This window comes from Equus asinus, chromosome 13 (assembly GCF_041296235.1).
Source record: "Equus asinus isolate D_3611 breed Donkey chromosome 13, EquAss-T2T_v2, whole genome shotgun sequence".
Classification (NCBI taxonomy): domain Eukaryota; kingdom Metazoa; phylum Chordata; class Mammalia; order Perissodactyla; family Equidae; genus Equus; species Equus asinus.
The window spans coordinates 17,954,206-17,968,296 of NC_091802.1; the positions used below are offsets into that span (position 1 = coordinate 17,954,206).

The 14,091-nt window shown below is 57.0% G+C and overlaps 1 protein-coding gene across 7 annotated transcripts in view; it reads right to left on the reverse strand.

Annotated features, from left to right (window-relative positions):
• The window catches only part of ABR (ABR activator of RhoGEF and GTPase), a 179,206-nt gene that overhangs the window by 19,624 nt on the left and 145,491 nt on the right, over positions 1-14,091 (reverse strand). Inside the window, exon 1 of one of the 7 annotated variants that reach the window (XM_014826912.3) lies at positions 2,632-3,183. The exons of the other annotated variants lie outside the window; for them this stretch is intronic. Coding sequence (XP_014682398.1) covers positions 2,632-2,793 — 162 coding nt within the window. The 5' untranslated portion in view covers positions 2,794-3,183. Of the gene's footprint in view, positions 1-2,631; positions 3,184-14,091 lie in introns of those variants that run through there. 7 annotated transcript variants of the gene reach the window in all.

The window sequence follows — 14,091 nt, forward strand, 5'->3', positions numbered from 1 at the left end:
GCCCTCTATGGCTCCCACAAGTGACCCCCTTCAAACCTTTGGATGCTTCAGGGGGTGGGAGGTGGGATTTCTCTTTCAGCCCCTCTCCCTCCAAATTGCAACCTCAGGATCTAGAAGCAGGCAGGATGGGAGGAGGCCCTGAGCCTGGGCTCCTGGAGGGTGATTTGAAGCAAAAAAAAAAAAAAGAGGAAAAGGAAAGTAGGAATGCGGAGTAAAACGCCGGGAGCACTGGCAGAGCCCACAAACCCAAATGCCACGTGTCTCCTCTTGCTGAATGCTTGCACAACAGACCAACTGCCACGGCAGAGGCCTCAATGAAGCTTCAGCCCCAGAACTCTCCTTGGGGACAAGAGCAACCCCAACCGTAGCCCCTGGGACCCAGAGGAGACCCTGCATGGTCCCGGCCTCCCCTCTTCCAGCAACTGCAGACTCTTGGGATCAGAGGCCCCACAGATTAACACTGGGACTTTTCCCGCTGAACAGATTCTTCAGTCCCAGCATGGGGTCCCCAGATGAGTCACATAACACCCCCCACCCCCAGCATTTAATGACTCTTTAGTTAAATGGGAGCAGGTGGGCCACAGGTGTCTTGGGCGTCCACAGCATCAAATCCTCAGGGCAAAGTTAATGAGTTAACGAGGAGATCCCTCCTGCCAGGCTGGGCAGTGCCTGGCACCCTTCCCCCACCCCACCTAGGCTGCTGCCTGATCCCAGCCCCCTTGCCTGGCAGGGAGCCTGCTGCACTGAAAAAAATAGGTTAATGCAGCTGAAGAAAGAGGGGGAATGGGCAGTGGGCCTGGCCCCATGAGCCCACCTGCTCACCCACCAGCCTGGGCACAGCAAGGCAGGCACAGCAGGGTGAATGAACATCCCTCTGTCACTCACAGTCCAGACCCTTGTGTCTGTGACACCGACATACTTTGTCACACAGCAGGGGCTAGAGGACTGAATCACCTGCCACACACCAGTGCCAGAGCCACCCTGCAGTTGCACTGACGCCAATCAGCGCAGCAGCCCAGCGCCTGGCTGGCCCGCCACCCCTGCCCGGTGAGCACCATCGGACACAGTGCTATCAGATACCATCAGAGGCAAAGCTCTGAAGAGTTCCTGGAGTGGCGTCTTGATTTTTCCAGTCACAAATGTACAGAGAAAGAATGGAAAGTCTGAGGTTCTAGGGTCTAAAAATTGTCCCCTACCTGCCAGGCACCTCCCCAAAGGGGCAGGTAAATGGGAATAGGTATGTTTGGCTGGCACTGGACCAGGACCTGCTGGGTCAGTTTCTTGCCAACCTCGAGGTTTGGGACTGGGCTGGGCTGGTGTCTGCTGGCCTCAGCAGGGGCTGGGGGTGGGGGGGGAAGGATGACTCCATGCTGCTGGGCAGACAGCTGCCTCAGCACAGAGGGGCTCTGGGAGCAGCTGAGGCCAGCAGGGCTCTGCTAGCCAGGTCCCTGGAGAGGCTGAAGGTGACACAGGGGCCAATGCAGGACAGCTCAAGTTGCTGCCCTGCCCAGCACTTTCCAGGACTGATGTCATTTCTGGGAGGTCAAGTATGCCCCACTGGCAGGGGATGAACCTAGACAAGGAGCCAACGGATCCAAGATCACTTCCTCTCAGCAGGTGCCAGGAGCCTCCATGCTGGCTGGCAATGAGGACTTGTGTAAAGGGTCCCCCTCTGAGCTACAGGAGGGCTTGCAAGTCCCCATCAGCCACTCAGACTGGCCAAAGATTCCCTTATCACTGCCTCAAGGGACGGACACAGCCCTTGCTTGGGCGGTTAATCCGGTCTGCAGTCATCAAGCGCTTATTGTGTGCTAGAAGCTGGGTCTGGCTCTTCCTTGGACGCCCGATGCCAGAGCCCAAAGCCAGCCCCGAGGCAGCCTGCCCAGCTGCAGGACAGTCAACTTCTATCTCCAATTTTAATCCCACCCAGGTCTGGGGCTGCAGGCGGACGGGCAGTCTGCCCCGGCATAGCTTGGTCTAAGCTGCCTGCTGGGTCAGGAAACCCCTGGCACACTGATGGAGTTGCCTGGTGCCTAATTGGCACTGGGCCAGCAGCCATCTGGGTGGTCCCTGAAGAGGCAGCCCCTACAGCCCCCAGACTCAGCTACCTCCCCAGAGCCCTCCCCTCCCTCCCTGCTGGGGAACGAGGCCCACAGGCCTGCACAAGAAACCCCACATGGCTGATGGGGTTGAGGCGCCTCTGCCAGGGCCCGTCAGCAAAGCAGCAGCCAGCACTGTCCACTGGATGCAGCGGGATCGGGCCTGAGCTGGGCACTGAGACCCAGGGGCCCCTCACCTAGTCTGTTCATATTCCTGCTGGTATAGACTCAGAAAAGAGGCAGATAGAGTCCTCTCCCACAGAAGACAACCCCCCTTTTCCCAAGACAGGGACAGATGCAGAGAAAGCAGCCAGGGACGGGGGTGGGGGCAGCAACCAGCATTAATCATCAAATTAAGGCCACTTAGGGCAGACCCACACACATACCCCACCTCTGTCCTAGGACTCCACAGTCACGCAGGAGCTGTAACGGAGCTCCAGAGGGACGGGGGCAGAGCGGCCCCAGCAGCCCCCAGCCCTCCCTCAGTCCCTCCAGTGCACCCCCTCCGGCATCCCTGGTCCCCCGCTAGCACCTTTTGGCGGAGCAGCTTGCTGCGCACCCGGCCCCAGAGCCGGGCGCCCGTGTTGGGGGGCCGCTTGCTCCCTGGCTCCTCCAGCCGATCCAGGCAGCAGCGCTCCAGGGGCTCGCACACCGCCTTCAGGCTGCAGTCGGGCTGAGGCAGGACGTCGGTCATGCCGGCGGCAGCGGCAGGGCCCGGCCCCGACGGTGACCCGGCCTGCGGGGCCAGCTCCGGGGACGCGCGGGCGGCGCTCGGCAGGAGCCGCGCGGAGAGGGAGCGCGCGGAGCGCTCAGCAGGCGGCCGGGCTGTTACTCGAGCCGGGCAGGGAAGCGCATGGTGCGAGGCTCCACTCTCTCCTCCCCTCCCCGGAGACGGCGCGGCTGGAGGGGCACATGCGGCCCGGGCCTTTCCTCTGCCTGCTGGTCCCGGCGGCTGGCGGGACAGGGACGCCGGGGTGCGTGCGCCACGGACTGCCCGAGGCCGCGCGGGGCGCCTCCCGCCTGCACCGAAGGAAGTGACTCAAAGGAGGCGCTGGAGGCTGCCCCCTCCAAAAACCCAACCTCCGGGGTTTAACTCTTGACAGGCTGGGGCTCTCCTCACCGACCGTCGCCCCTCCCTCCAGCCCCTACTAAATAAAGTTTGACAAGCAGCTAAATGCGATCCAGTCCCTTTTCCTCTAGATCCCCGGTTAACCCTTTCACCACCTGGCTGCTCCCTGGGGCCTCGGCATCCGAGGGAGGCTTGGGGGAAGCCAGAGGGGGTCCACAGGGGCTAGGGCTCAGGGGCAGGAGCTGCGTTCTGGCCATCAACAGCAGCCCTCACCCCGGCCAAGGCGGGCACCCTCCCACTGCCCTGGAGTTCTACCTCCCCAGCCCCCAACCCCACCCCAAGGCACCCCCTCTATGCCAGCTTGGTGATAGGGCCAGCCACTCACAAACTCTTGTGGGAATGTAAAGAGTGAAAAAGCTCCCTAGGGGGGGCAGCTTCCTGGGTTTCAGCAGCCTCAGAGGGTGTTGGCCACTATGGGCCATCTCCTGGGATATGAGCAAAAGCCAAGGATGATACTGGTCACACATTTCTAGCAAGAGGTGCTCCTCACATGGCCACTTTTGACCATGGCCCCCAAAAGGCCTGTGGTGCCAGATGCAGAGGATGCCCACCTCTGGGCCAAGGGGCAGTCAGCCACTTTGTCTGTGCTGGGTGCCTTGGGAGACAGAAGTAAGACCTTGTTCTTCCCCCTCAAGTTGGTGAACGAACACTAACCAGAGTGAGAACTGAATCATTCTGCAAGATAACAACACCGAGTTAGAGCATGGTGTTCAGAGATAAGGGAAAGGCCTGAACCTCAAGTTAGCATACACGATACTCAGCGGTGCCCAAGCTGTCACACCACTGCAGAGCCAGGCACGGGGTAGGAAGGAAACCAATATTTCCACATGCCAACCATGAGCTGGGTCCCACGCAAAAGGCTTTCAAATATCTGACTGCATTTAAGCCTCGCAACTTTTGTGATGATGGTGGTATTGTCCTTGTTTGAGAGTTGTGAGGCCTGGGGCTCAGGGAGGTGACGTTCTTTCCTGAAGTCACGCAACTGAAGCTGGGGAGGGACAGGTCCCTTCCAAAGCCCCTGGTGCTCACGACTGCTGGGCCTCGCTGAAGTGGGGCTGGTTCTTTGGATTCAGGAAAAAGAGCTGGGTCAGGACCCTTCGTGGTTGACCCAAGGGCAGGGGGGTCAGGGCACAGAAGCAGCCCTTGGCATCTGGAGTGCTCCTGCTGGGTCTCAACCAGAATACAGGGCTTGGGGTTTAAGCTCAGAGCCCTTGGTGCCTTTTGAGAAAGGGGTGGCTTCAGCACAGATAGCTGGGACCTGGTCACGATAAGAGCTGCCCTTTACCGAGCGTTTACTATTCAACAGGCACCATGCTAAACCTCCGCGTGGATTAACTCACCTAATGTTCCCTCAAACTTATGAAGTAAGTACTAGCGTCCCCGTTTCCCACTTAGGAAACTAAGGACACAGAGAAGGCAAGCACCTTGCCCAGGGCCAGGCCGGGCAGTGAACAGAGGTCTCCGACGCCCTTACCGCTGTGACATCTGGTGGGGCAGGAGCTGGTCCTGCAACCCCCTCTGCCTGGCTGGTGGAGGCAGGGTCCTGGGGCTCTGCTGGGCTCTGGGTGTCCCTGCAGGGTGGCCAGGCCAGCCCCATCTCTTCCAGGATGCCACCCTCCACACCCTCTTGTGCAGAGTGCAGACAGGGCTGGGCAGCAAAGGCTGCACAGAGCCTCTTCATTCCTGAGCCAAAGTTACCCAAAGCCACTGCAGCCACACGGGGCTGAGCCACACAGCCTTCTCAGCACTCCCCAAGGGGAGAAGAGACCCACAGAGGCAGGGACACACCTCTGTCCCCTGCCCAGCGGAGGCCTGAGCCGCCCTCCCTGACCCATTGCTCACCTGCGTCTCCCAGGGCACCTGGGTGCCATCTCTGAAGAGTCCTCCTCCAGCCCCACCAGGAACCAGGCAGCTTCCCTACCCCGGCTGCCACAAAACCCATTTCCTCCAGGAAGGCTTGGCTCATTCCTCCAGTCTTCATTTCTTCATCCCATTCACTGAGGGCCTGGCTAGGTGCCTGACCCTGGGGGAGGGGCTGAAGAATCACAGAGGTAAATCAAAAGTCTCCACTTGACAAAGCTGACAGCCAAGAGAGGAGAGGAGCCATGGGCATAAACGCCTCTTAAGAGGAAACAGAAAGGCATTCACGAATCTGGCACATATCAACTGTGCACCTACCAGGCATCATACCCAGATGGACAAAGCACGGTCTTTGCCCTCAACAAACCCAGTGTGATGCCATAAGAATAGTACAGATAGGGTGCCACGAAAGATGAGAGAAAATTTCTAGCCAGAGGAATCAGGGAAGGCTTCCTGGAGGAGGATGGGTTGGCACGGGCCTGAAGAGCTGTGGAAAAATGCCATCCACTCTGGCTTCACTCTGCATCCCTTCAGCTATGTGCAACTGCTGGTTGTGTAACCAGCTGGTAAGGTGCCATTAAAATTGCTGACCACGTTCAGCCGCTGCAGACACACGGTCAGCGCCTGGCACCAATGGCTGGTTAACTTCAAAACTGGCTCCTCGCTGGCTTTCTAAGGTTCTCTTCCCTCTATCTGGGTCACATTCCACAGGGTGCAGTTTGGGGGAATGTCGTGCAAGATGTGCCCCCCTTGCTGGCTGTGTGGGAGAAGGGGGGCAGTTTAGATCCTGTTCCCACAGCCCTACACTTGTCTGTCTTAGGAACCCCAGGCTCAACACTTGTCTGGGTAAAGCAAGCTCCGATTGGATGAAAGATGGCCAACTGGTCCCCATGGCGACAGAAGCGCCTTAGCAGATGGGTAGCCGAGTTGGGCGGCTCCTCCCTGGAGATGCTCATCTTTCTCTCCTTCACCGTGGGCTGGGGGCTCTCTCTGGGGACAGCACAGACTTGCCTCCTCTTCCCCAAGCCTGACTCACTCCTTCCTGGAATCAGCGGTCTAGGAGCAGGCTGCAGCACGGTTTGTGCAGGACACATGTTCCCAGCAAGTTCCTCAAAAGCAGGAGTCTGAATTCTGGTCCCTCCAGCCCACCAAGGACCCTTCCTCATCTTTGCTGGATGGGCAAGGCTCAGGCTGTCCTGGCCACCCAGGAAGTGACTGCACCCCCTCCTCCCTCTGTCCATCCTTTCCAGCCAGCCACACCTGGCAGAACCCGCCTCTGAGGACGTGAGAGCCCCCCTGTCTGGATAAACAGAGCCTGGGCGGTGAGGCCCACACAAACAGATGTCGCCGCCTTCAGAATTAAAAACATTCCTAGCAGACTGTCCCGTCCGCCCTCATCCCCTCTCCAGGCTCTTTGCCAGAGGAACGAGAGGGGCCATCCCCAGAGAGATGCAGGGCAGGACCCTGGGTTATACCTGGGGAGGGGTATACACCTGGGGTGGCCGGGACCAGCCACCCAGCACAGCTGTGACTAAGGCAAAATCAGGTTAAAGTGATCGGCAGCCGCATCACTGGCGGAAAAAAGGTCAACAGGGAATATATGCAGCCTGAGCTGTGTGGGCGGGAGAGGCAGGGACTGCTACCATGCTGCCTTGGTGACAGCTGGGGGTAGGGACAGCTTCCAGGCAAATCCTCCAGCCTGTGAACACAAGGAGGAAGGCTCTTTCTCAGAAGCTCAGAATGCGGCTGCTGCTTCTCTGGGGTGACCTCCTTTTTCCCACTGGAACAACTTTCATCTTCCCCCCAGCATGGACTAGAACCCCAATTTCCTGTCCCTGTCCTCTAGCCAAATAACTCTAAGCCAGGAAAGGGGGTTTCTGAGCAGCCAGCTAGACCAAGACCACCGCAGCCCAGCAAGGACAGACTGGGAGTGAGGGGGGAGGGGAGAGTCCCAAGAGGCCACCCAGGGAGTCCTGGGTGCTGGAGCGGGGAGCCCGAGATGAGCCTGGATGGTGCTGAGGACGAGGGCCGGGAGGGACATGGTTGGGGTCTGCCGAGAATGCTCCTTCTCAGCCCCAGAGAAGAGCACAGAGCGGGCCCCGCAGGGGCAGAGCGGGAGGGAAGGTGGCGGGGCAGAGCAAGGTCGCTGTGAGGCCATGAGGGCTGCAGAAAGGAAGCCCGCAGAAGTCCCTGTCCACAGACAGGCACAGAGAGAACCAGCAGGGCTGGGGCAGTGCATGGGAGCCCAGAGAGACGGGGGCCCATGCAGAGGGTAGGTGAGGGGGCGGGGAGGGTGGCACATCACGGGGGAACTGTGAGAAGCAGGCATGGGAGAGTCCCCTTAAGATCAATGGCTCTGCAGCCCCTGCATTCCTTATGTGTGTTCTCATCTTGCTCTGTAACCATCCTAACCCAAAGCTGTGGGTTGGAAAGGCAGAGGTCCTCAGAGAATGAGAAGGTGATTTTCTGTCTGTCCATTCACACTCTCTGAATATCTGCTTTGTTTAAGGCCTGCCTGAGGCCCGGGATAGGAACACTTTGCTCAAAGTCACTGAGCAGCCAATGGCAGAGCTGAGCCTAGAGACGACATTCTCATTCATTACTCATTCATTCATTCATTCATCCATCATTGAATCGATATCCACCACGTGCCAGGTGGGAGGACCCTGAACAGGTCATAGTCTAACTCGGCCAAACTGAGCCCTGGCCACCCCACCACTGACCCACCCACCCCTCTGAGAAGAGTGTCAGCAATCGGGGACTCTGTCAGGTAGGCCAGACCAGAACTGCCCAGGGTCCGGGCCCTGCCTGCTAAAGAGCTGTGCATGGGGTGCAGCTCTTTAAGCTCTGGAACCTCAACTCTGCAGCTACGGAGAGGCTGACACAGCCAAAGGCCTCGTCACTGCAGAAGAACCGTCCTGACGGTGCATCCCTGGCAACCCCTAGTGATTCTCATGGCATATTTGGTCACGGAAAAGGATGGAAAATCAAATTGAGCCTTTGGGAACACCTTGCTTATCTAAAACACACCCCTCCCCCCCCCAGACAGAGTAGGCAGAGCACACTCACCATGTGTCTATCCACTCCTTCCCTACTCAACGCATGGACATAACTCGCGGCCAGGCCAATGCCCAGAGTCCCTTGGCTGCTGGTCGTTCCTTCTCACAGGAGGTGGCATGGCCAGGATCTCCCAGCACAGCCAGTGGGCAGAGCACCCCAGGTGGCCTCCTGGGCCACGGGCTAAAGACAAAACAGCCTCAGGAGGTTTGAAAGAAGGCCAGGGTCCACTGAGCCGCCATGCTTTTCCGCTTTCTCTGTTATTAAGCAATGCTTTTCCACCCAACTCTGAGCTCCAAGTGCAAAAAAGAAAGCTCCCGGGAGCCAGGGAACCTGAGAGCAAGTCCTGCCTGGGCACCCTGGTCTCTGGGACTCAGCAGACACTTTCTCTCTCTGGCTCTGTTTCCACATCTGCCAAAACAGGAGCTTGGACCAGACAAATGGTCATCAATGATTTTTTTTCTTTTAAGCAGAGGATACTCCCCACTGACTTTTTTCCAAATGAAAGCTTATGCCAGTCTCTCTACTCCCAATCAGATAAAAGCAAAAGCAGAGCGGAGGCCCTTGGCTGAAGCGGGGATTTCAGACCCCACCTGCTCACACCACCTTTGTCCACCACCCCGTCTTGTGGGCTCTTCAGGTCCCTCCCAGTGATCCCCAAGCTCTGCAGGCGGAATCTGAAGCCCCTGATCCTTCTTTCAAGGGGACGCCTCAAACCTCAACTTCTATGGGTGGGCTCCGAGCAGTTCTGACAGGCAGATCTCATGAGAACCTCTGATTCTCTTGGCCACGGCCAATGGCCCTCACTCTCCATCAGGGCGGGATGGATGTGGAAGCCGGGGAGATTAGGCGCTTTTTAAGGAAACTTCTGGGTCAGAGTCCTGGATGTGAAACTCATGTCTTATCTCGACTCTCTCTGCTTCACTGGTGTGGGTTCCTCTCAGTGGCCTTAGCACAGGATAACGCTTATCTCATGGAGTCAGCCAGGCTAGTGTTTTCTGGGTCACCTTGGCCCTGCAGCCAGCACAGCTCAGCGCTTGCCTCCAAGGGTACAAGCAGGCTGCATCCAGCCCTCCCCAGCCCGGGTGCCACCAAGTGCCACCACTGCCATACCCCTCAGTTCCACGGCAAGGCTCACAGTGAGGGAGGCCGGCGGAGCCCACCTAGTGTCCCCTATCGGCATTCATGCCCAGCCTCAGCCCTAACTCAGGGAGATCCCTGGCAATTCTGCTAAGTCCTTTTCCTAAAGGTTTTGAAGAAAATCAAAAGCGGGACCGCCCTAGGGACCAGATTTTTGCATTCCTGTGAGCAGAAGTTGCGGCCTCACCTGCAAAGAGGTGAGTCATTACTGAGTGTGCAGTAGGCTGGGCCTATCACTGCCATGGACTCATTTAACATCACATGAGAGCACCCCTCTTTGGGTTTGCTGAGAGGCTGGATGTTCTCAGGGCCTGAATGAATCAGTTCCCAAGGGCCGCCCTGGATCGGCTCCTCTGCTTGCTGCCCACACCTCAGCGGCATGCCTGGGGTGCAGCCACCCAGCCTGCCTGCCAAGGTGGCATTCCCAAGCAGGGCAGGAGGGAGGGAGGGAGACTCGAGCAGCCATCTGCTCCCCATTGAATGCTTCCTGTCTGCAGAATCCACTGGGCAGAGTCCAGGCTCTCCAAATCATGAACACCTGGGGCTTGGAGGCTGAGCAGGGGCTCGGAGAGAGGCTTGTACTACGAGTGTGGGACAGCAGGGCGGGCCCTCTCATGGGGTCCTGCCCCTGGCTTTCCCCATCCTGCTGCTGGCTCTTCCAGTACAGCTGAGGTGTCCAGACCTGCCTTGAAGAGTGACAGCAGGTGGGTATTGGAGAACACGTGGGTGTGAAACAGCTGGGGAAGGCAGGGCTGGGGTGGGACAACGGTTCCAGTCCCTCAGGCCCCTGGGAAGTGGTGGTGTCTGAGACAGGGAGTGAAATAGCCCTGGTGCCCAACCTCCCCTGTCCCTATGTGCCTCTGGACTGGCACAGCGGTGATGAAGGTGGCAAAGGGCAGAGCCCCACGTGGGCTGGCTGTGAGAGCAGCAGGCAGCAGGGACATAAAACACACACTCTAGAGGCAGATGCTTCCCTGGATGTGCACATATGGCCCAGGCTGAGGGCACGAGAGGGGCCCATCTTGCAGGGGAGAGGCTGTGTCTGAGGGCAGGTTGCTGCCTAGGGTTGGGAGGTGCTGGTCTGGGGGTTAGAGGCTGGGGTGGTGGAATGAAAGGGAGAAGCTCTCTGGCCAGCCCCACAGGCCAAGACTTTCTCACAGTTGTCCCTTCCCCCTTAAACCTCCCAATCTTAGTCAAAACCAGGCCACTCCCAGGGACCAGGGACCCAGCTATGGTCAGTGGAACCTGAAGGATGAATGTGAGAAGGTGCCAAAGAGTCACATTAATGCCCCTCTGTCATCTCACCAGGAGGGACCCAGGCACCTCCTGGGACCAGCCATGAAGAACCAGGATGGGTCAGAAGTAGAAGAGACTCTGGGTCAACCAGGCCAACACCCCAGAGCCTGGGCTCCCAGGGCAATGAAGCAGGCACGCTTGACCCTCAGGCAGAGTCCAACGGAGACAATAGACTCTTGGGGGCCAGAGGGAGGGTCTGGGGTGCAGGAGCCCTCAACTCCTGCCCTAGCAGGCTCCTGACCCACGCTTGCTCCGAATTTCCTCACACTCTGCAAAGTAATTGAAACCAGAAGCAGCTCCCAGCCGACAATGGCCCCTTGTTCCCGCTCCTCGCTTACTCTGCACCGTGGGCCTGACTGCACCACACCACGCTGAGAGCTGCTCCAAGGGGACAGAGCTAGAGTGGCTCAGCCCCGGGGGTCATGGCAGGGAGACCTTGGGCAGCAGGCACGGAGGGCCCCAACCTTGACCTCCCTGACCACTTGGAGGTCGGTTCATCAAAACCAGGTCTGATTCCATCTGCTTAAGAAAACAGATGTGGCCTCAGCCAGCCAAAGGCCCAAACACAGGGGTCACTCAGGTGACAGCTTTTGGGGGCACTGCTGGACAAGCTACACCCAGAACCCCTGCAGGAAGGCAGGGGACGGTGTACCTGCACCTGCCAGCTTGGTCAAAAGGCCATTACCATTAGACAAGCAATGACCGTGCCAGGCCCTCTGCCAAGGGCTTCACAGACTTCCACAGTCAGCTCTCCTTAGAGTCCATTTGACAGGTGAGGAAACTGAGGCTCAGAGAGATAAAGTAACTTGCCTGTTCTCCCAACTAGTGAAAGGAGAAAGCTTAACTCTGAACCCCAGACCTGCCTGGCCTCAAAGCTGCTCCAACGTTGGAAAAACTATGAACACTCTCCTGTTTTCTTTACTGCCTGGCAAGGTTCTGTTCACTCTTTGTATCCACAGCACAGTGCCTACCACTCAGAGGGTGTTCAAATAACAGAAATGGACGAAAGCAGGGACGTGCATGTCACAGCTCTGACCAGCTCTTTCTAGCACGTTCCACCCTTTGAGCCTCACAACAAGCTGATGATGAAGGCAGAGTGGGAATAATTACCCCCATTTAACAGATGAAGAAACTGAGTCTCCCGGAGGTCAAGGGGCCTGGATGCGGACTTCTGACCCTCAGCCCAGTGTTCTCCCCAGGGTGTCAGGGTAATGGCACTCCACACTTAACATATCTAAACCACTGACCGAGGGGAGTGCAAACAAGAGCTAGGAGGAAAGAATGGCCAGGGAGTCAGGGAGGCCTAACCTGGAGGGAGAAGGTGCAGGTGTGAGTGGGGGAAACTGCTGCTTCAACTAGAAGAAGCTAAGGGGGATCAGGGGTGCTCCAGCGTCTTGGGGTCCTGCTATCTTGTCACAGCGGGAAACAGATGAGCAATTGGTGATAGGGGGAACCATGGGCCTAGAGAGAAGGAGGCCATGAAATCTCCAACCTCCGAGACCAGGCTCTTTTTCTCGCTTAAAAATAAGAAAGTCTAGGGTGGGAATAACCTAAATGTGCCTCAATGGATGAATGGATGAACCAAACGTGGTATACACAGACAATGTGATTCAGCCTTACGAAGGAAGGAAATTCGGATACACACCGAGTGAAATAAGCCAGTCACAAGAGGCCAGGGGCTGGGGGGAGGGAGAATGGGGAGCTGCTGTTCAACGGGGATGGAGTTTCAGTTTGGGAAGATGAAAGAGTTCTGGGAATGGATGGTGGCGGTGGTTGCCAAACTATGTGAATATACCTAATGCCACTGGACTGTACACCTAAAAATTAAAATGCTAAATTTTATGGTATGTATTATTTAGCCAAAATTAAAAAAAAAAGTCCGATTTGTCAGTCTGGGCTCTGTGAACACTCCCAGTCCTGAAGGCAGGGGACTGGCCCGAGTTTCATTCATAATAGCTCTGACCCCTCCAAGCTTCCAAGTGGTCAGGTCAAGAATGTCAAAGAAATTACCCGCCTTTCCCCTTCAAACATAGGCTCCAAGCTTCAGAAGGGAAGAGAGTAGAGGGTGAGGCTTTCCCATCAGGCCTGAACTTTGCAATCAGGGGCAGGGGGAGTTAGCACCCTAGGCGTTGGGACAGCTGGAGCTTCCTTCCTGGCCTGGAACCCCGCCCCTTCCCACCCCAGGGTCTTGAGCGCCCCTCTGTCCAGGGAGGGCTGCCCCTGGCAGGCTCATAGGAGAATGAAGCTGCCTCTGACTCGGGGAACAGAGCTCGGGGGGGTGGTGTCCCTAGGCTTGTGCCTGAGCTGGGAATGGGGCAACAGGGCATGGAGGGGCTCCTCTGGTTTAAAAACAGCTCCTACATCTCTGACCCCTGTCTAGTCTGGAGTCCTTGGCAAGAACTAAGCTGTGGGGTCTCCAGAGAGAGCTCTCCCCTCTGGCCCAGACAGCCAACAAAGGCTGGACCCTGGGAATATGCTAATCAGCTAGTGAGTAGGTCCCAGTTGGGGACAGCACATCTGGATCCTGGAGCAGCGTGGTGGAAATAGACTGGGATAAACATACGGAGTCCCCTGGGGCCAGGGAGCCCAGGCAGACTAAGGGGGCCCTCCTGGCTGAGCTGTTCTCGGCCGGCCGGATGGGGGTGGGGCAGCACAGAAGCGGCGGGCAGTGGGGGTGGCCTGGATGGAGAATCTGGAGGTAGTGGCCCCTTAGGTCTGGAGAACAAAGGGAGGACTCCTGAGCCTGGAGGAGGAGAAAGGCACCAAGCTGCTGGGATCTTCCACTAAATTTGCAGTGACAAGGGACAGACGCCTGAGTCACAGATCCAAGCCTGCCTCTGCCTCATCTATAAGCATTGTCCTTCACTCATTTACTCAGCAGCTGACCAAGCGTGACCAACCTGGGATTGGGTCCCTGAATTTGGAGCCCTTGCTCAACCACTAACGAGCCGTGTGACTGTAGCCATGTCATTCACCCCTTCTGGTCTGTTTTCTTCTCCCTCCAAAACAGAATTGGATTAAATGCCCTCAAGGATTCCTTTTGACCTAAAACTCTCCTGCTCCTCTTCTTGTATTCATCCCTTCACCCTCCCTCTTCCTTGCGTTGCTCACACCGCCTCCTGCTCCTTAATCTCCCGGGACACTCCTTGCACATTCCTGCCTCCTGTCCTTGTCCATGCGGCCATCCCCCGGAATGCCCACCCCACTCCTTTCTGCTGATCCAGAGCCTGCCCACCTTGCCAGAATAAACAGAGCCTTAAAATGGCAATTAACATGCTGGCCATTATGTAAAACAATTTTTACAAAGTATATGAAGTACTTATGACAATGTATCGAAAAAGGCAATTATAAAGACTACATACAGCCCTCGAAAAATGGGGGTTTATGATAATACTACACGACAATAGAAAAAACGCAAAATACGCACCGTGATTAAAACTATATAAAAACTTGTATACCCAAGGAAGGGAAAAGGCACAAAATAAAATGGCTGTTTCAGAGGAGTGGGAG